Source organism: Olea europaea, unplaced genomic scaffold (genome assembly GCF_002742605.1).
Source record: "Olea europaea var. sylvestris unplaced genomic scaffold, O_europaea_v1 scaffold355, whole genome shotgun sequence".
In the NCBI taxonomy this organism is placed as follows: Eukaryota; Viridiplantae; Streptophyta; class Magnoliopsida; order Lamiales; family Oleaceae; genus Olea; species Olea europaea.
In genome coordinates this window covers 137,172-160,812 of record NW_019254664.1, presented here as the reverse complement: position 1 = coordinate 160,812, position 23,641 = coordinate 137,172, and the positions used below count along the sequence as shown (strand labels likewise).

The following is a 23,641-nucleotide window of genomic DNA, read 5'->3' as shown; positions in this document are numbered from 1 at the left end:
GAGGAATGAAATATGGAAATGGATGTTAAATGTAACTAGAATGGTGTTTAATTGTCCAAAAAAGAATTTTCGCAAAATTGGTTGACAGGTGGTAACTTCGATTTTCCCATAAAGATCTAATAATGAAAAAATTATTTTTCTTTTTTAATAGTTTGGGAAATGGAAACTGAACCTTCATTGAAGCATATAGAACTCCTAATCAAATTTTGTTATTTAAATTAGACAACGTTATATTCGATGATAAACCAATATTTCATATAAAATTATTCCTTGATCCTATATTGCCTTTCAATTGATCCCCGTTTCTTCAAATCTTGTCTTTTTTCAAGCTTATTTTGAATCACATTTTATGTGTGTCTCTACTTTTATCAACTTTTCAATTACACATTTCACCAACTTTTATCAAATTTGATTAAAAATCTAATTTTTATTCAAACCAACCTCGGACTAAATACGCATAAATGAGTATATTGTGTAATTTGATACGTGCGAATGTTGACTGCAACATTGAATTGGTGTGCTCTACACAGTCCTTTCATTACCACTCATTTCATTGCACCTAATGATATTTTAAAGAGGTCTGTAATATTTAAGCTTTCCTGTAATTTTCAAGTTCTTCAGTCTCCATTATTGTATTTTTGATGCAAAAAGTTTTTGAACAGTCTGTATGTCTGAAATAACTATCTCACGAGGTCCAGTGGAGTTGCTAAGATCACACAATGCCTAATAAAGGATCAACCATCTCGAATTTTCAAAATGCATATCAAGAAACAATAATGGAAGGCCAAACCACTCACTCAAAATTTCAGTCTGCCTATCAATAACGAAAATATAAATATCGAACATGTCATGTCTCCAACTGTGCTGCTGTTCTAAAAAGATACATTTACAAGACTTACAAAGCAATCATCCCATTTTCAGTCCGCCTTGACAAAAGCTCATGGCAGGAAAGATCAGATATTAGCAAAACAATATGTTAGGGGTATTTGTTTCCTATTTTTGTAAAAATGAGAATGAAAAATATAGCCGTTATGGATTCCACACAAGAGATAGAAATTCAAATTTGATGGCTTAGTAACGGTTATATTTTTCATTTTAATGGGGAAAGAATGGAAAATAAACAAGGGCATTGTATTAATTTGCATCCACTCCTGTGTACCAACCATGAACTTCGGACATAACCTGTCCATATTAACAAGTTAAAAGCCGTCCTAGACCTAGAACAATCACCAGAAGATTTGATCCTCTGATAGATTTTCTATTTACAATGTACAGTTCAAGTCGAACGTCAAGGGTGGCATAGCCATAAACAGACCTCGATAACATGAAATCAATTCTGCTCTTTATAAGGAGTCCATATCAATTTACATACATCGACATCGAGACCTCCTCGGCCTGCAGCTTTCAGATGACGGTCCAACACCTTGGGATCAGCACAAATTACGTGCTGCCCCTTACGGTACTGGATCAACTCTAAGCTCTGAAGGGTTGTCAGAATATCCTCTGCCTTGATTGCCGTCATGTCACTGAGCTCCTGTAAGAAGTAATTAACAAGGAACTTGCTGGTAACATTACCAAAATCAAGATGGAAACGGAAGTAAGATATAACAGAACCAATAAACAATATGTTAAATGCATGCACAGGAACAATGACTGCTGCTGATAAAATTAGGGGCACATTTGGCTAAACTTAAATATAACAACTACTACCAGCTACTTTTACTGGTAACATAACCAAAAACGAGATGATATAACAAAAAAGCAAGTTCGGCTAAACTAAGTATAACTATAACTACTAGTTACTTTTAAGTAACATTCTAGTTTCCAAGCATGTTTGGATGTCATTTTTTCTTATTTTCAAGCCAAAAAGTTACTTGGAAAGTAACTCAACTCGTCCTATTTTAAAACAAACAAATTAGTAATTTATTTAAAAGCAAATTTTAAATCTTGAACAAACATGATCTAAAACCAAAAGTAGGAGGAGAAAGCTCAAAGGGATTCTGCTTCTCTGTTTGTGGACTCGAAATGAAAATAGAAATTTATAGTTTGGTAGATAAAAGTTTCCACATGGTCCAGCCCTTTCTTCCCCCTCTATCTTCCCAATTCCCATTAGAATAATGAAGTTGGCTTTGCACGGACTCTGAATCCTCCAATTTCTACAATACTTTTCCTTGGAATCTCATAGAAAAGTACAAAAGAAAATGAAATGTCATTTTTCATACATTTTATTCTATTATCTCTCCTCGACTCCTCCAGTGTTGACAATTCATTTTCCTGGTTATAGAAAAGAGAATGAGACACAGATTCTCATACTTTTCCTCCCCAGGTATTTGTTTACATGCAATATCACTTTCATTGTTTACATGCACTGACAGAGAATCAGTTTTGACAATGCAGTCAAAATATGCATCTTTTAAATACTTTATTTTCCGAATAAGCACAATTGGGCTAAAATAAACTATCCATAAATCAAAAAACTAAGTCTGACTACCAATAAATTTGGGGGTCAACAATGACTCCTTTTTAACCACTCCGTTGAGTTGATTGCTAGATCTACAGAAATAACTAATCACTCAACATACTTTTAAGGGGTAATAGCGTTAGCTGATATAGGCAACTAAACTACTGCCATAATTGATATGATTTCAGTACCCAGCTCAACTACATTGTTAACTATAATACATAGCATCAAGGACTAAAAGACTTGACAAAAACAAAATTTGCTCAGAATCCCTTTATTCCCTTTTTCTCCTTTCTTTCGCTTTTGCCCTTATCCTTTTGTTGCCCCCAAAGACTTCAACATATCCTGATGAAGCATTATCGTGCAGAGACAACATCAGCATTTCATGAAACATAAGAACTACGATCTAATTCTTTTTAATCCTTTGAATGGTAACTGAAGGTAGTAATTGTAGGGTTATCTTTATTTTCCCCAGTAGATTTCACGAGCAAATTTCAACAAATTTATGCCAATGAAGAGTGCTGTGTACAGCATAAAGCAATAAATAAAATATGTACTCACCATCCAATCTTCTGCATACTAAACATATGTTAGAATTTGATTACAATGTATAAAGGACAAACCTTAATAGAGATGTTGCCTTTGTGCCTTTTCAGAATATCTAGAAGTACGCGGGTCCAGTATCCTCGGTAACTTAAAAGACCAAGGTCAGAAAGGGGTCTTTCAGGTGTTCCAACTTTACCTTCCTTCTTTGAAAGCTCATATGCTGTAAAACAAAATCAACGACGACATCTAAAATGATGAGAACACAAGTAATCTGTTGCACTGAGTGTTATCACTAAAATCTCCTAAACAAGGAATTTCTATCATAAAGGTGGACCACTTAAAATAATTGGCAGTAGTCCCTCATAGTGAGTGGGTCATTCGAAAAAGCCATTTGAGGCTTCCCAATGTACGTGAGGCTTACATAAAATGCCTCAAATCCCACCCCTTAAGTGCCAAGAAGGCTTATGCCTCAAGACGACTAGGGCGTTTGCCTATTGTCTTGCATTTTCCGTACATTGAATTACTGCTCTTAGCTTTTTGGACTATTCTCTTCTATTTTATTTATTTATTTACGTACTCATAAGCCTTTTATACATTGTCGTGGGTTAATCTATCTTGCCCGACATATATAGATGTATAATTCTTTAATTTAGCTCTTGCCTTCTTGGCGAACTCTTATTCTGGATTTATATAACTAGTCTGAAACAAAAAAATTCCCAGTTTGATAGCGCTTTTCATTTGCGAGATGGAGATAATTTTGATATTTTGTATCCTAAACTAAAACTGGATATCCACTATAGTCATCGCAGGAAATGGATAAATAGAATTCCAATTAGGTGTTTGTACTTGTTATCTAAAACATAAGGCATTCAAACTTTTCTCTTAGAATAGATAAAATATTATGTTATCTTCTTGAGTGAGCAACGAAGCATCTCAAGGATTTTTTCACAATATAAATTAGTTGGACTCATTTATGCCAAATTGGGTATTGATGAAAAACTTGGTTCAACAAAATTTTATTATCTCAAGATAAATTGCATTGTCATTTAAAACCTAGTCTGCCCTTGTTTTTAAAGTTTTTAAGTTTTCAAACAGAACCTAAACGACATAAAGATCTTTAAGAATTTAAATAGCAATATTTTCTTCTTTGAGGAGCTCCATGAAGGAACTTATATCATCTGAAGACATTAACAAGAGGACATGTGCAAGTCTTGTATCCCAGTCATTGATTGGTCAGATTTAGATCAGCAAACAACCATAACATTTTTCCTTTTTTGATACCTTATTACCCAAACCATATTAAGATAGGCAATAGTTCTTGGAGTTACAGTGTAGACTATGAAATCTAAGTGAACGCATCTCATGAATAGAAAATAAAATTAAATGAAGTAGCTTACAAAATGCAATTAGGAATTTTCCATAGCCTTTTCTCTGATAAGGAGGAAGAGTAAGAATGCAGGCCAAATTATAGGACTCCTCGGACTGTTTTTCCTGCATCAGAGAAAGATGAATAAAAAAATATTTGATTGTCAGATCTGTTAACAAAACCTATTTAACGTTCAAATTTGAAATATCGAGAGCAATTGTTTCTTGAAGTTCATATTACTGACAAGACATTGCAAAGCCAATTTTCCCATCTATGTTGTAATTAAACAAGTTGGCAGGAGCTTGGTCAGTCCTCGCCTCTCACTTAAGTTTGACAAGCAGAACCAGTTATGCAAAGTCTCAAGATCAAGCTTGCGCAGAAACAAATTTATATGGAACTGCTTCTGTATCAAACTAATTTTGGCATACAAGCGGAATATCATTTTTCACGTTGAGTGGAATTTTAAATGTCCATAAATGGGATAAGTCCCTCGTCCGGTTCACCTATTCTAGAAGAATCAAGAAGGATGGAGAATCACCTAGGAAAGTAACTGCATTCTGTCACACGGGCAAGTAGGGGGAAACCAATTCAGTTGGGGAGGAGTTAAAAATAAAAGTAGAAAAGGGATAGGCAGGCAATAGATGATTATAAGAGAGTCTAGTTCTAGTTTACTTTATTCCTGCTGAGCATTTCTCTGTAATTGCATACAAAACTCAATAACAATTCTCTATTTCTATTTTTTCCATTTTCTTCCAGTGGAGTCTTAACAAATTTATATGAGAGCATGTTCATCCTCATGGCCCATAAGAAGATAGAAAGCAGGGTGAAAGGAATGGAGAAGGAAGTTGAGGGATTGAAATCAGAGATGAAGCACTTACCTAGATTGGAAAAATCAGTGGACCACCTCAATCAGAGCAAGGCCAAAATGATGCAGTTAATAGAAGGAAACCCAGAAAAATATGGCTGCCTTGATTCTCCCTAAGGCAGCAAAGAACTGGGTACTGGAAGGAGATGGGTCCTAGAGAATTATGGAAAGGGAGCTACCTCCTAGTGTCCTCCAAGGACCCTGGTTTGTCAACGAGGACAAGACAAAGGAAAATGGCTGGAAGGAACAAGGGAGGCTTGTACCAAAGGAATTACAGTCGCCTCTGATTAGAATAGAGATGGTGGTGATTGACAGAGTGATTGGAAAGTCAAGATGCTGGAACTCTGGTTTCTGAACAAAAATTGCTGCAGCAAATCAAGTCGGACAATATGAAGGTGTCAGCTAAGAAAAGGGAAGAAAAATATGTTAGTGGGCTGACAATTACGCCTAAATTCGTATGGAAAAACTTGCGGGCTTGGTCTTGGAGAGGGCTCAATCAATAGAAGGCATACGCCTGGCAATTAGGGCTGAATTTCATAAAAAAATATGTGAGCTTGATTTTGGAGTTGACCAAATCTGTAGAAGGCAACTTACCGCTAAAACAAGTACTAGGTGAAGCAAACCCAATTCTGTATACAGATCTGATTTCTACTTGCAATAAGACTACACCGACTCTCTTCAATTCGCAAAACAGCGGCACTCTTTTCTATCCTAAATTAGTTTTCAACCCATCTCTGAATAAAAAATAGGGCATTCTGTGGGTAGGGGCAGCTGGTTATGGAGTTTCGTTGGATACTAAACTCGTGATAGATGCTCGATTGAATTCCAGTTGTACCATTACATGTGGCGGTTCAGATCAGATTGTCTATGGATGGAAAGAGACTCTTGGTCCGACAACACATTACACAAGCAGTACGGACAGATGGGCTGTTAGCAATGTTGGTCTGCCTTCTAATAGCAACAACCCATGCTATAAAAGCTCTTCTTCGTCCCAATTCCCTGCTACTCTGGATCTTCGAAATACTATGGATTGGGTGTTGAGAATGGTAATTATACTGTAAAACTTCAGTTTGCAGAAATTGAAATTCTAGGTCCTATGAAGTGGATGAGTCTTGGAAGGCGTGTTTTTGATATGTGCCCAGGGGAAACTGCAGCTCAAAGACATTAACATAATAAAAGGGGCTGACAGGACTCCTTTGAGAGTTGTTGTGAAGGAATTGAAAGTTCAAGTGTCTGAAACTACCTTGAAATCCATTGCTTCTGGGCTGGAAAAGGGACTTGGTGTGTACCTGCTCAAGCATAATATTTGTCTCATAGAAGAAAAAGGAAGAAGAGCTATAAGGATGAAGAGTTCTTGGGGATGGATGCCAGACTATACACATTCAGTTATGCAGAGCAGAGAGCTGCAAGACAAGATTTCAATCCAGCTAATAAGCTTGAGGATGGGAGAGTTGTTGCTGTTAAACAATTGGCTGTGGCATCACATCAAGGGAAGAGTCATTTTGTCGTAGAGTGTCACTATATCAGCTGTGCAGCACCATAACCTTGGGAAATTGTATGGATGCTGCATCGAGGGAGATAAACCATTTCTTGTCCATGAGCATCTCCAAACAAGGTCTTGATCAAGTATTAATTGGGAATAGAAGTTTAGCTCTTAACTGGCCAACACGCTTTGACATATGGATGGGAGTAGCAAGAGGTCTTACTTATCTGCATGAGGAATCTCGACTACAAATTGTACATAGAGATGTTAAAGCAAACAACGTTCTGCTCCACTCTAATCTGAACCCCAGAAATTCAGATCTTGACATGGTAAATTTGTATGATGACAATTGGCCCTGATTCCCACCTTGAGGACAAGGCGTCTTTGGAACCCCAGGGCATTGATAAGTCCCTCATCCGGTTCACCTATTCTAGAAGAATCAAGAATGGAGAATCAGCTGGGGAAAGTAAATGCATTCTGTTACAAGCGCAAGTGGGGGGAAGCTAAATCAGTTAGGGAGGGGTTATAAATAGAAGTAGAAAGGAAGGGATGGGCAGGCAATAGATGAATATAAGAGAGTCTAGTTCTTGTTTACTTCTACTGTGCATTTCTCTGTAATTGCATACAAAACTCAGTGACAATTCTCTGTTTCTCTTTACTTCCAGTGAAATCTTAAGAAAATGGCGAGCTACATCAATTAAGGAAAATATAACTTAAATAGAATGAAGCAACTGCCTGAAACTCATAGTAACTCCCAGAGGTGTAACATTACCTTGGAGAAGTAGCCAACCATGTGACATCCTCGATCATCACATTCACATAGTACATAGAACAGAAACAGGTCAACATCATAGTACAGGGTCTTGTGATCAAGAAACAATTTAGCCAGATAGCAAAGATTCTGGCCATAAACCTTGTTCTTTTTGCCATCAACCTGTTTCAGTGCATTCAAAATTAGACAACTCTTTTTTGCTGATAACTAAAACTTAGAAAATTCAAACGGATGGCAGAAAGAAATGTTGCACTAACAAATCAGATTAAATGATAAATACAATATACTATAATGTCAATAATGTAGCAACATTAGTTCAGAATGAAGTCTACAGCAATATACATGTATTAGCAAAACGAAATACAAATATACTGCAAGACCAATATTTTTATGAAGTCGAATGATTCAAATTGAATATGGCAAGGTAATGTAGAAATAAATGAGTGCAACCACGTCAAAATGGAAACCGGTACTGCTGATTTAAAACCATAATGATTCTTTTTCCATTTAGCTTTTTCAAACATTAAGATGAAGTTGAATGAGGGATGAAAATTTACCTCGAACATTGACAAGGTGCCACTTCGGTAAATTTCATCACCGGGGGGATGCTTGAGATCACATTTCTTCTACAAATACAAATGCAGAAATAGTGAGCAATTGTAAGAATACGTCTTAAGGTTAATTTCACCAATGCTGATCATGATTACGGCGACAATGATCATGGCAATGTACATAATGCTATCTATATGTAAAAGATAACATGGAACAAACAGCAGATAACTCAGAAAATTTGTTTTTATTTAAATATATAAATAAAAACTTGAACATCACCAGCTTGGAGGTGCAACTGCAGAACTTCCTTACAGTCACAAGTGTGATATCAACTGTCAAAGTTTCATGGAAAAAAAAAGGATAGACAATAAGAATGGAAGACAAAAGCTCACCATATGCCTCTGAAGCTGTTCTTTGCGCTTCATGAAATTGAGGCAAAACTCACAGAAGAACAGCTTGGTACAGTCATTGTATTCAGGTGGAAAGGGGGAGAAGTACCATGTCTCAATCTCGTACCTTCCAAGTTCTATCGTTGCAATATTTTTTACTTTTGTAAATTCTTCATGTTCACGTAAGCTAGCAGCATCAAGCTCCTCGTGGCCCTACGTGATTTCATGTGATATATATTGATCATCCAAATGAAAATCTACTGTCTTTTCTGAGGAGAACATAATTAAGATTTTATAGGTACGAGAATAACATGAAAAAGGAGGAGTGTAAGTAGAAACTTAATATAATATCTAGCAGAAATTCCCCGATTCAATTAGACCAATTAGATCTCATTTCAATTAATCCACAACAGGATGACTACAACCATTTGTGCTGGCCTGCACATGTGGTTGGAGACTAGAGTGATATATACATGGTAACCTACAAAGACGTCATAATACAGTACTGAAATAATAAAGCACCACAGAAAACAGAACAATAATGAAAATACTGGCAAGTAACAATGTGAACACGGAATAGTGAAAAGCATTATAAAATCAGCAAGTACCTCTACATGTGTCTCATCAATTTTCCGCTTTTGATGGCGTGTCATCTTCAAGCTTGTTACCTAAAATTTTCAAAATGTCAGAAACAGAGACATAATGAAGAAATGTTAATAATAAACAGGAGAAAGAAAACAGTAACTTTAAAACAAGGAATGGCATATTAATGATGGAAAAATCAGCAGTATTGTAACCTCCTTAAAGAAGAAATGATGTGGATGACAAAATATATCAGTGTGAACTTCAGTGCATGTACTATAAGTTGAGCAAATTTATTAGCATAACAAGCAAGAACTTAAAAATATTGGAGGTAAACACACAAGTTACCTTGTCCTCAATCTTTTCGTCCACAACAGTTTCTACAGAGTCAAGATCAAGTTGTTCAAGTTTTACCCATTCATCAAGTCTCCTGTTGACTACCCAAAATAAACCAAGGGCATAAGACAAAAGAAACAGTCAGGTGATGTTACAAAAGAATATAAAATTTCATAAACAACAGTAGTATACTTCTCACTCAAGTAATCTACCATATACGTAATGAAATAAAGCAGTTAAAACAGGTACTTATAAAATTCCTGCACCGTGTATTGGCAACCTTGTTTATTCATCATTGTCATACGAAACATCGAGAACATAAAACTTAGTTAATCAGTACATCATAGGATGAATAAAATAAATATTACATACGATGCTTGAGAGGGAAAGGTTCCTACTCCATTCATTGGCACCCATGGATTCCCCATGGTAATACGAAACAAGAGAATACAATTTTTATAAGTCAATAACTTAGAGAATGGACAAAATAGATATTAAATACATCAACTATAAAAACCTTCCATTACACGAGTAAAACGTTAAAAGAATCTAATACATTTATTTCAGTAAAATGTGATTGCAATCAATGTTTTAAAAAGAGTAATTGGGTATTGATGCATTTTTTTCTTTCATGAGGCGAGGTATAACCCTCACCGTAAACCAAAAAAAGTCAAAATACTAATAGAATGCAAAATAAGCACATAAAAAATATAGAAAATCCTTTAAAATTCATAATAGAACAATTTAAATTATACAAATAAACAAAAACAAAAACAAAAATTGTAAAGTAACAAAAAACTAATTTTTTTTAGTTGGTGGGATAGTGACCCATTCCCATAACAGGTTCGTGAGAAACAATTTCAATGTTTAATGGATGGTATACTACTATTCCCCACGTGAGCAAAAAAATTTATGTTACCCACACAAGAAGCAAATGCCCCCACAAACCTAGAAGCGTGTGGCTCACAAAATTAAGGCGTACAACTCCAAAAATTTCCTCACATTGCGCCCTAAGGCGTTTCTTGCTTGCATTGCCTCATCATGTTTTAAATAATGGATTGCATAACGAAATTTTCCCCAACATCAAAGCCATTAATTATATTTAAAAAGGAAATCACATGAAAGAGAGCACTGTTTCAAACCCTTTTTTGAGGTTTACGTCTCGAAACCTCCCTTTGAGTGCCATTAGTGACGCTTACACCTCAAGGTGGCTTATGTGTAAGCACGCTTAAGTTGTGTTTTTTGAGCATTTTATTACTAGCCTCAAGTGTTTTAGCTATTTTGTATAGACTATAACGCTTTATAACTACTTTAAATTTTTTCCTACTTTACGAGGATTGACCGGACATTGCAAGTGCTAGATGATAAGAAACGGTGAGGGAATGAAATATGGATTGTAGTTGTATTAGTAATGATAATAAAGGAGATTTCTAGATTGTATCTACTTTTAGTAATAGATTAAAATATTGTAAGGTTATTACTAATTTGAGAACTTATTATTTATCTTTATAATCTATTTTATTTATGTCATAAGTTTGATTGTAACTTCTGTTAAATTTGTTCTATTATAGATTTTCAACATCGTTTCTAGTTTAACTTAAGCATGTTTGAATAATTCTATATTCATTCACAAAGATAATAATTCTCGATACCAAATTTAACCTTTCTAGACGTTGAAATAGAGCATTTAGAAAGGTAGAATGACCCAAAGATATCGATATCATAGCTATTAGACCCAACCCAGTAGTCGACCCGGGAAAATCATCGGGCCACTGGGTCAATGGTTCTACAGATGAATCGGTAGTTGAACCGATAGGTCATTGTTGTTAGATAGTAACTTTGATTAAAATATATTTTTGAAACAAAAAGAAAACCATTTTGCTAAAACTAGATATATATGTTTGGCTCACATATTACAACAGTATTTCAGTAACTTCCTAGATGGTCAAGAACCTAAAATTTCAGGTAGGAAGCAAAGGTTCGAATCATATATACTTATGTTACATTTAATGAAAAGGCTCCACCAATTACCATAGTGGTCAAGGATTCCATATGGTTCTTAAGGAGGCACAAGATCAATTCATCTCCATTGCTTGATATATAATTCTGCTTTGAACCATTAATTGGTCGATTTGGAATTTTCCCCTTTAATTTGTCCAGTTTGGAATGAACCAGATCCAGTTTTCTTCGAACCCATCCGGTTCGGACAGTTCTTTACCAGTTTAAGCAGTTCTTGGTTGGTTTAACTGCTAATGAACCAATTAATGTAAATCAGACCAGACGAATGTCCAGTTCACCATTCCGGTCCAAGTTTAATAACTGTGATTGATATGCAAGTGGCAGTAGTAGTTAAAGAAGATGAATGAAATGAAGTAAAACTAAACTCGGAAATCTTTATCTACCAGTTTGAAAAAGGTTGAATCTAATTAATAAAAAATCTGCCACTGGCACTACATGTGCAAGCTCTGATGGATTTGAATTTAATACAAGGTGCTCTTCCAGGAGGAGGAAAAGACAATTTAAACCCCGTACAATCTGAAAGCAATTTGATTCCTCATCGATCAATTCAAAACCATAAACACAGCAAGGAACATTTACCACCTCCATATATTGCATTCACAACTTATGTATATAATGAAAATTTTAATAGTCATTGGCATTCATGTCTTGCTTGTGTATATTGACCAAAGTTTAAACTAGCCGTCATTCCCCCGTTAAGCATTTAGGGCACATTTGGCCGCAATAATACAAAATTCTGAATTAACACGTGAATAAAATGAGATCGAGATTATGTATTTTCGCTAGGATTGTATAAACTAGAAAACTTAACGCTTCAGCAAGAAACAGACTTAACATATTCTTAAGAGAAACTCCAACTGAATCATCAAAAAAAATCACATTTAGCCACAAATACTCGGCAATATATTAATGTTCTCTTTTCTTTACAATATAAAATTATAAAAAATGGCATACATAATTTCAACATCCTTCAAAATAAAATTTGACGATCTAAAGCTTCAAAAATCCCCGAAGTTTTCAAGAGGCTAATACTGGTGCCTAGCTACTAAAAATAGTTTCAATTCAAAAATGCAGAAATTCAATAAAATTAATTCATATTGCCTAAAACTTAACCGTAACCCTAATTTCAAATTAACGAAGAAAAAAAAATAAACAAAGAAAGAAAGAGAAGCAATTCGTTGCTCACATTCATTATAGTGAACATAGTACTCGTAATCGTTGCCTCCTCCTCCAGGGAGTTTACGGCGCTCGATGACCTTGACAGGATGGTACTTTCCATCTCGCCATCGGCACAAGACACGTGTCCCCACTTCCAGGGGAAGCATAGTCATTCTCCTCCTCCTAGGAGCATCGGTCTCAGCCTGAGCCCCGTTGGACTCGGCCGCGTAGGGAACGACGGGACCGACGGCCATGGCTGCTTGGCCATTTGCGGTTGTGAGGGTTGCAACCTTTTCTGTTGTAGTTAGGGCGTCTAATGAAACCATTTTTTTGGCTACCAAATTTAGCGAAAATGATTTGAATTATTTATATGGGTTCAAGCGCGACTCTAGAAGCCGCATTCTACAAGTGCGACTCTTTCAACACATTATTTAAAAATTCATTCTTTGGCCCCGTTTCGAAGGGATTTTGAGAATTGATTTTTTGACCGTTAGAAGAAAAGTGAGATCCACCTGTGAAAGAAGAAGTCAAAAATTACGGCTGTAATAATAAAATAACTGTCAAAAAATCAATTTTTGAGAGTTAAAAATCCCTCCCAAACAGGCCCTTCATCAAATTCATTTTGCAAACCGGATTCTCACCACATTTTTAGCAAAATTTCAACCGTTGGAAATACAGTGGTTCTCTATGTCATTATCATTGACCCATTTCAATGATCATTTGAATTGCCAAATAATATTAAAACGTAAAATGACATGATAAAATCTCATTAGAATGGTAAAAGTTTGTGGGACTCTATAGACTAGCAGAGGTGGGCCCCATTTCAACCGTACAAGAATCAATTGTTTGTAAAATAATAGCACTCTCGGACACATGCTTAATCGTACATTCTCAAGATAAGATAAGTTTTCCCACAAATCAAAAAAATTTCCTTCCTTTTAACAACATTTTTTTTATAAAATAACCATTCCAAAAGTTACTAACCTAAAAAAATGGGGACTCGAACAGTAACATATATTCCCTCGCCTAGCGATGTTGAAACTCACAAGCATTGAAGAAAGCTTCAACTATTCTCTCTTTGCAGTATGATAGTATCTAAGTAAAGGTTGAACCCCAACTTTGAAGGCTCCCACCGTCCCACCCCTGGAGTATCGTGGGGGAGGTAAATCGTGAGATATGTCTCGACAGGTTAGGGAACAAGAACTTGTTCGTACACTGATACTCACAAAGAGTCTAATTTCATATTCCAAGAATCAAACCCTCACACTGCGGTTGTCAGCAAAGTTGAGACTACCTCATTCCTGTATCTAAGTAATTGAAATATCTTAAAAATAAAGATTAGAGTTGGTGGTTTTCTAGACATTAGGAAAGTAATAATCACCCTTTTTAAATCTACATAGATTTTATTGATATAGTTCGCAAAACATATTTAAGAAAAGAAAGTTGTTTACTTACCTTATTATACAAACGACCTTTGTACTGAAAATTATAGTGGTGAAAAGTAGCAAAAGGGAAAAAGAATAATGTTATTCATAGTGAAAATTATTGATAGTCGTCTTACGTGACATATACAATTACCGGTAGTCTTCACTATGAATACCATTACTCATAAAATTATGGCAAATACATATTCGTTTACATAAAAGATTTCAATTTCCAAGTTAAAATCTAAATATACATATACATACATATATTTACATGTGTGTGTACGTGATAGTTTACATAATATCTAGATATGCCCTTGGCGTAGGCAGTATGGACGGTTGTCTAGTACCACTAACATGTGACGTTTAAAAGATAATTAAATGCACACTTTAAGGGAATTATGCATTCCCTTTCCGTTTGAGAGTCAATTAAATTCATAATTCATTTATAAATTATTGAACAATAATCTACATCTATCTACAATAATTAAAAATGAAGGATCAAGGAGAAACTTTTGAATACCAATTTTAACCCTTATATATTTAGCTATATATCAATTCTACCCTTATATTTAATATAGTACCATTTAATATAATTAAACTTCATTTAATATCCATTTAAGTTTAATGTTCATTGTTTTGAATTGGAATACTGAAAATTTTACGTTAATCAAATTAAGTTTAATTATATTATTTAAATTAAATTAAATAAGCACCCGTTTGGTTCTGATTGTCACCCCAAAATTAATTTTTTTATCGTTACTTCCCATAGTCAGCTATAATTTTTTACTTCTTCACTCATATATGAGATCCACTTTTCTCTCTAACGGTTAATAAATTAATTCTTATAATTACTATCGAACAGGCCCATATTACCATTTAATATAATTTAATTTCATCTAATATCCATTTAAGTTTGATTTTCATTGTTTTCTATTGGAGTAATTAGAATTTTACATTAACCAAATTAGGTTTAATTACTTAAATTAAATTATTTAAATTAAGTTTCATACTTAAAATTGAAACTCACATATATAGATGTAATTTTATTATGGTCCCGTTTGATTCTCATTTTTATCAAAATATATTTTTTTTTTCTCTATTCTTTTTAACCACACATTCATCATTAAAATAATATTACACGTAAATAAAAAAATTCTTTATTTTTTATCCACGCATTCTCCATCAATCTACTGTTCTAAAATTCATTATTCTATAAAAATAGATGTCAAATACGCTCTTTTAACTTACTATAAAAGAGGGAATGCTACCTGTTCATTTTTCTGCCCTCAATTTCACACTGGAACCAGTTCGGCTACTACTACGTATTTGGTTTCATATTGTTCATGTCTATTGTGGAAACGACCCGTATTCATGATAAAAATATCACGCGATAGAAATCATTTAGACTCTTTCACAATCATTTCCTCCTGCGTTCGACTCTCTTCGACTCTGTCTCTCGTTCTACGGTATGTCATCTACTTGTTTTTCGTTGCTTTTTCCCTAGTTTAGCTGGATCTACTTGAGAAACTTCGAATTTTTTGTTACAGTTTTGCTTTTTTGTGGATTTTTTCATCTTTTGTTCAATTTTACTTAATTTATTTTTCTTCTTTGGTGTCTTATATGTGAAAAATATATTTGATTACTCTTGAGTGACTTTGATCTACTTCAGAAGCTAAATGTTATATTTAATGTTTTCTATTTCGTCGATTTTTGTGGTGTTCAACTCTATTCCAATTTTGTATCTTGATTTACAGTATCGTTGTTCATATTTTCAGCTGGTTTTTCTTCAGTTTAGCTTGACTTAGTTGAGAAGATTCAGATTTTGCTACACTTTTTGCTTATTTAGGGATTTGTTTGTTAGTTTCCTCAGCTTTATTTAACGCCTTTTATCTTCTTTCTATCTAATATGTGAAAATTTTGTTGATTTCTTCTACATTCACCTTGATTTACTTCAGAAGCTTTTATTTTTGCTCAATGTGTGTTTTTCTGCTCAGTTTCTACTTCTGGTGTTTTCACACTAGAAGTACAACAGGTTCTTATTAGTATTTCAGGAGATTTTTTAGCTCAGTTGGAATGCCTTATACTTCTGTTGGTGTTTGTACTTTTAACTTCCAAAATTTCATGTTATCTCGCTAAGAAGCTTCATTTTTTCTTCAATCTTTGCTCTGCTGTATAATTTCTTCTCTTTCTTCCTTGCAGTTTTAGTTGTAGGTATGTTGTTATCTTTATGCTTCTGTTGCCTTTTCTTACTATAAATTATTCTCCATTTAATTATGCACAAGCTTAATTGATTCCAATATCTAAGGTTTTAATGTGTTAAGCACAATGAAAAATTATATAGTCCTCAAAGCGACAGTGTAAATATTCAACTGTAACTTGTAATCCACTACTACCCAAAACCTATATCTGCCTTCCAAATTGGAATAGATCTCTCTCAATCTAGTTTCTTTACTTTGTAAATGGAAATTTAGGATATTCTTTATTGGACGAGTGACTTCTTTTTACCGATTCACATTAATTGAAAATTTGATTTCAATAGCTTGTATAATTTAGTTGGCTTACATTTTTCTACATTTGTCATATTAACTCATGTTCGACTGGATGTATGATTTACAAGGTTTCTATTATGATGAATTTATAGACATCTAGGATTCAATTAGGATCATTTTCACCAAATTGAAGCAGCAACAAAAAAACTGGTCGACGGATGTTTATTTTTATTAAAATATTTGATTACTGAACTTTATACTCGTGCTAATATGATACCACAAATTCTTATATTTATCTGACCAAGGGAAATCTGCAGAAAATGCAGAAGGAAGCTCTAAACATCCTCCATATTACTGTTACTATAAATCTTGGTCGTGCATCCTGGCGTTATTTTTTATGCCCTATCATATGGAAAATATTGATTTCTGATTGATACCCTATAAAGTTAGACATGGTTGCATTGCGTTATCTTCTCAAACCAATATATGTCTGAGTAGGTGAGTAAGATTCAATTCCTATTGATAGTAAACCCATTTCACTAATGAAATTGTTAGATGCAAAATTTTACTTGGAACAGATACCCTACACATGATGGTTTTTTGTTTGGTTTTCTAGCAACACAAGCATTTCCAGATTTGTCAAAATCGTTGTCCATTTGGAATTTCACTTAGCAAAAGAGACATGCCTTTTAGTGAAAAAATTTATCCTTTTAAGCTCTTCGGCTTCATCGGGTATTTGGAACAATTCTTTTACTATTCTTTGCAGTTCATTTCCAATTTGTTTCTATGATATATAGAATAACATCATGGCATATGGTTGCAGAAGCCTCATCGACACAAAAACTTTTTCCTTCTCCAAGCATCATATGTTGTTCGATATAGATTTTGAAGGTGTCGCAAGAGGTCTAACATACTTTTGGTAATTGTTTCAATTTTTCTGAGATGATTATACATCATGCTATTGGATATTTGTTATGTGATTTCTCATCATTCGAAGATTTCTCCATTTGCTTTTGTCAGAGTCTCGACTTCTTTCTATATTTCTTCCTTTTTAGGTATCATTTAATTTAACTCTTTCGTGCTTGTATTGTGTCGTGATTACCTTACAGTAGCCATGTACACACAAAATGCATATATTGACTATTTTGTATTCACTTGTGGAAAGGAGAATATATTTTGCATGTACAAATTGGTTTAAAATTCAGCTGCTATTGTTCGTTGTAATTGTCCAACTTGCTACAAGCTGCTTCGTTATTCAAATTAGTTTAAAACATTAATATCTCCTCTCAATTATTTGACTTAACTTGGATGCGTTACATATATATCTTCCATTCTATAGATATATTCTTTTCTACAGAAAGCATTACTCCCTCTTTTTGCATTTCGTTACTGCTATTTTAGGTCATTCATCAACTATGAGGTTATGAAGCTGATCTATCCACGAGCATTTTACATTATTTCATCCGGGATATGCTTATTTTAATTCTATGTATATCCCATATTCGGATCAGTCTATGTGGTTTCACAGTTATAAATTTCTATGACTAAAATATAAAAAATGTACCTTAGTTCATGTGTACATGAAAACCTCCCTTCCTAAAATAATATCACAAAGGCACAATGACATCTAGGAAATGTGATTAAGATTGAATTGAACAATGAATTTCATTTACAAAGTGTATGTCGTACTATACAGGAAAGCTCTATTGCATTGAGTGTAGTATACAAGATAAGTTAGTGCTCCAATTGCACTTAAATATGATACTTTAGGATCAAGAATATTTTTTCCATCTTCAAGTGAACGAATTGGATCTTTTCTCGTATCAAATGAACGAACAACTATAGGTGATGTCAATGGATGTGCATTATCCATAAAAAACGTTTTAAAACTTTTTTTGTATATATAGATTGATGAATAAATAATCTTTTATGGGAAGTGTTCAATCTGCAACTCAAGATAAAATTTAACTTTTTCAAAGTCTTTCATCTCAAATTCATTTTTCAAATAATCTGCAGTCTAGTTGAGCCTTTCAAGAGTTCTAGTTAAATTTAAATTATCAACATAAAATGCCACAACTGTAAATCAAATATTTTTTTAATGAAAAACATATGGATAGACACCATCATTTTTTTTAGGCTACCTTCAACAAATATTCACTAAGGTGATTTATATTACATGCATTCGGATTGTTTCAATACATATAGTGATATTTGCAATTTAATTGAGAAAATTGTTGTCGGGCATGTATCTTAGCACTTTTAAGTACTTCAGAGACACAAATAGACAGTTACTGCATTCATGAGGCGCATATAGAGCATTTATGACACAATCAAACTAATTAAGAATTTAAAAATGATGGTATCTATTACGCAAGAAAATTTCCTCATAATTAATTCATGGTTTTATGAGAAATCTTGAGCTGTAAGTCAACTTAGTATATTTTAATTTTATTATTTTCATTTCTCTTTGGTACAATCTATTCTATCATATGGTGATTATATTTTAAGTTTGGACTACAGGTCAAACACTTTTTCGTTTGTCTATGGAATTCAATTTTGCCTGTAAGGTTTCTTTCCATTTTGACCAATCATTCATATGTTAACAATCTTTAACGGACTATAGTTCAGGAATTCATTTGTACAATATCAAGAGTCATGTTAAAGGAAAAAATATTATCTATAATAATATTATTTCGTTACCATAATTTATGAGATAACGTATAATTTATTGAAATATCATTGCTTTCTGACACTTATAGTTATTCAGGAACTATATTTTTAAATATTTAATTGATCAATCTTTTCTAATGTTATTTCTTTTGAAATTTTTGGTTGGTTTTCTCTTGTACTTTTCTTTTTTAAGGTATAGAGTTATTCGAACCAACTGGTCAACTACACTTCTGGCATATTTAAATTAATTTGTTACAACAAATTATTCTATAGTGATATCAATTTTTGCTGAATTTTTTATTTTTGATGGAATATGACTTTGTTATTTTTCTTATGTCAACAAATATATCAGGCAATTAATGTAAATCTTTGCAAAAGAATATTTTTTTAACATTTTGCTCACATTGATCACTGCGTGGATTAAAGTGAGATGAGTTGTTTCATTTCAAAAAATTTTACCTTATTTTTCATGATGTAGTTTTTTCCCTTGCAAAGTTGGCAAAGTCAGCAAAGTCATTTTATCAAAGTGACAATCTACAAAATGTAGAGTAAATAAATCACATGTTAAATATTTAAAACACCTAATGATAGATGGCGCATTGAACCAACATAAATTCTAAGTCCTCCTTGAGGACTCATTTTAGTACATTGTGGGAGATGAAATAAGGACTTCAATGGCATAACCACAACCCATTTATAAGAAATATTAGGTTCGTGACTAAATGCAAGTTAAAAGGGCGAATGTTGATAACAGTTAGTTGGTCTTATACAAACCAATGATACAGCATGTAATATGACATGACACTAAATAGAACCTAATGAGTTTTGTTTTCATAAGTGGTGGTCTAGTAATAAATTTTAGACATTTTAATGAATGATTCCACTAAACCATTTGTATATGGATATGTGTAACTGAATATTTATTAATAATCCTAATTGACACACGATAATCATCGAATACATGTGATCTAAATTCACTAGTATTATCAAGATGAATAATGTTGATTGAATAATTAGAAAATTGAGCTCGTGAGCAAGTAGTCTAGGAAAGCTATATTCTTAGTGAAAAGTTGGCAGACATGAGACCATCTAGTAGAAGAATATATTAACACCATAAAATAAATATTCCTTTTTTTTAACACCATAAAACAACGAAATGATTCACATAGTGAGTGTATTGGTCCACGTATATCTTCAAGAATCCTTTCCAAAAAGTTGGAAATTCAATATTGATATTTGTAGTCGGATGTCAAATTATTAACGTACCTTGCAAACAAGTTACATATGAATAATCATTAGGTAAAGACTCTTCTGGTTCTTTAAATAATGTTCATGTAAGTTGTTTATTATTTAATGCATCATTATAGCTCATAGATATCTAAGTTGATCATGTCAAATATAAAAAATTTTTGGTCAACGAATTTTTTATTCGTGACAATATTTGATGCAACCATTTTTATAAATGTATAATATATGTCAGGTGAGAGTGTTTGAAGCTTTTATTTTATCTGTTTCTGAGCAGATTCAAAAAAAGTTATATATAAAGATATTCAATATTATTTTCTTGCATCGTCTAAATGCGATATCCATTGTAGCAGATATCTTTAAAATTGAAACAAATTTCTTCTGAATTTATTAGAATAAAGTGCATCATCAATATATAATTTTGTATTATTTGATAAAATAATACTCTTCCAAAGCCTTCAATGATGTTTGATGCACATTTGAGGCATGAAAGATGAAAATGTTTTCTCCAACATATCTTCATTAGTGACTTTTTCTACACACAAGGTCAATTTTGAACATATTATGAACAATTCAGAATTTTACTCGCTAATAGTTTTAAAGTTTTGCAAATGAAAGTGAATCCACTCATAGTGGGTTTTTGAGGAGTACTGCAATCATCTAATAATCAAATCTTTTAGTCAATTTTTTCAAAAGAACTTGTAGATCTTTTTCAAGTAGGTATTTGATTTTCAATCCATCATAAAAATGATGACGAAGAAAGATAAGTGGTTATGCACGATTATAAAGAGATTTTTTGTTTCTCTCTTTTATTATCTCTCCCAACCCTTTTGAGACAAGCTGAATATCAGCATCGATTACCTATAATTGATAGTGTGGCAAATATGTTAAGTACAACAAACTCAGGTTTTATGATGTTCGACATTTGATTAAATATATAACAAAGAAAAAGAAAATATAGTTGGTTTTAAAGAATATGATTAAACATCGCATAATAGTTAATCAAGTAGGTAATATTAACATGACATATGTTACATGTTTTTCTTCAAGAATAAATACTAATTTAAAATAATACAATCTTTGAAATATGTGCTACTTCAGGAATACGTTTGTATTTTACTATTGCTTATTCAAAAACAATATAACGATATTCTTTTGAAATATTGAAAAATATAATTTATGCTCCTTAGGAGCACATAATATTCTTTAATAACATTAATTATACTGTTGTACTATTTTAAGAACAATACGAATTATTATTAAGAAAGATAAGCTCTATAGGAGCCATATATGACTTATAGAGTTGTGCTTTTTCGAGAGCAACAATAATTAACATTGAATTCAATAGTTGATGTTTTATTTCCAAACACAAAAAAATAAAATAAAAAATGATGAAACATTAAATTTCGCATCACAATGATAATATCAACAATTATGGTAGTTGTACACCATGCTTGTACAGCATGGTGTATAGCCCCCTCATGTGTGAGGGGGGCCCATCAATTTTTTTTTATCAATGATGGGCCCCTCTCATGTGTGAGAGGGCTGTACATGGTGTACAATAAGTATGGTTGTAATATCAAATAATCCTTAAAAACACGTAAAATGACTTGAATTCATTGATGAAGTAACAAAAAGATTAATAATGTAAAAAAGTTAGAACCCAAATCACAAACCAATTAAAAAAATATATATTGGTGTAACACCGTGAATTAATGCAAACGCGTACGGACTTGAATCTCAGTTGATTAATACTTACACATACACCAAAATTACAGACGCACAGATTGGCACAAATGATGGTGGATTGGACAATAATACATGGATTAACATGTACAATGTAAAATCATTACTAATGATTTGATTAATGAATTACAAGCAAAAGTAGGAATAGTGAGTGTTGACCTCGCAAATTGGACCCTCCACGTGGTCAACTAATAGCTACTCCACGTATTTCTCCCTGCGTACAATCAACGCACGATCAGATGCACACGGCCAAGACTAGCGGGGGTGGCGACGATCGCATACACTCCAATGGTTGTCGATTTTATCCTGCAAGTGGACGGATCGTAACAAGTAGTAAAGTGGATCTTTTGAGTCCGGATTATCGTTCCCACGAGAACTATACTTTAGTACTCAATTTATTATTCCTAACTCCTATTTGATGAATATAAATAAATAAAATAAAATAAAATAAATTTGATTGATTGTGATTTTTAAATTTAACTACTAAAAATTTCGGGAATGCAACAGAAAGTTAGTGAGAATTCAAATAATAAATGGAGATTAGGACGGAATAACTTCACCTATTGGTCACCTTAATTTCTAATATCGAGATTCATAAAATTAAAATAGTGTGGAGAAGACTCCAACTCTTGAGTTAAAGCCCTTGCCATCACTTTTCTGTTATGCGCATTTGGGAGAGTCTACTACATTTCCAATGATCATTGACAGATGAGGAGTAAACTAAATTATTGGAGATATTCAGGAAGTACAAAACTGCAATTGAATGGACAATTGCTGATATTAGATAAATTAGTCATACTTTTTGTATGCACAAAATCTTTATGGAGTACGAGTTAAGAAGGTTAGCACAGGTTAAATCCAACTTCAATAAATCATTTCATTTCATGAATACAGCTCATTTGTGACCTCCCTATCCTACCCGCCTAACAGCATATATACGATGAAGGAGTCTTGAGTCCATACATGTATGAAGCGAGTAACTTGACCCTCACCTGAGAAGCCGAAGGCTATAAGGCAAGAAGTGCAATAATTGTTAGATACAGGGATAATCTATCCCATTTCAGATAGTTCTTGGATAAGTCTAGTACATGTGGTGTGTAAGAAGGGTGTAAGTAGAGAAGAACGAGAAAACTGAACTAATACCATTATGGTTAGTTACAGGATGGAAAGTGTGTATTAATAATAGGAAGCTGAAGAATGCTACTAGAGAAGATCACTTCCATTGCCCATTATTGATTAGATGTTGGAAAGGTTAGCAGGTTGTTTCATTATTGCTTTCTGGATAGGAATTTGGGTACAATCAGATAGCCATTGCTCCAAAAGACCAGAAAAAATGAACTTCACATGCCTTTATGGTACTTTTTCCTTCAGAAGAATGCCTTTTAGTCTATGCAACAAACCTTTAACCTCACAATGGTGCATGATTGACATATTCTCTGACAGGTAGAAAGGTACATCGACTATTCATAGATGATTATTCAGTACTCGAGAATCTTTTGATGATTCCTAGTTTATCTCCAATATTACAAAGTTAA

At 33.3% G+C, this 23,641-nt stretch overlaps 1 protein-coding gene and 1 long non-coding RNA gene across 3 annotated transcripts; one reads left to right on the top strand and one right to left on the bottom strand.

Moving 5' to 3' along the window:
* Positions 1–1,110: 1,110 nt before the first annotated feature.
* On the bottom strand, positions 1,111–12,862 carry LOC111386444 (histone acetyltransferase of the MYST family 1-like). 2 transcript variants are annotated; one of them, XM_023010909.1, is made up of 9 exons: positions 12,558–12,862; positions 9,365–9,453; positions 9,043–9,102; positions 8,438–8,647; positions 8,051–8,119; positions 7,494–7,655; positions 4,405–4,498; positions 3,085–3,227; positions 1,111–1,534 (listed from the first exon to the last, which is right to left on the bottom strand). In XM_023010909.1, the coding sequence occupies exons 1-9, from the start codon at positions 12,853–12,855 to the stop codon at positions 1,331–1,333; spliced, it is 1,329 nt and encodes a 442-aa protein (XP_022866677.1). In that variant the 5' UTR covers positions 12,856–12,862; the 3' UTR covers positions 1,111–1,330. The 2 variants fall into 2 exon arrangements, with proteins under 2 accessions (XP_022866677.1, XP_022866678.1); XM_023010910.1 differs by lacking the exon at positions 1,111–1,534 and adding an exon at positions 1,730–2,806.
* A 2,688-nt stretch (positions 12,863–15,550) lies between these two features.
* Positions 15,551–17,458, top strand: LOC111386443. Its single transcript, XR_002701227.1, has 2 exons — positions 15,551–17,177; positions 17,269–17,458. It is a non-coding gene; the product is annotated as an uncharacterized LOC111386443 (long non-coding RNA).
* The last annotated feature ends 6,183 nt before the right edge of the window (positions 17,459–23,641 follow it).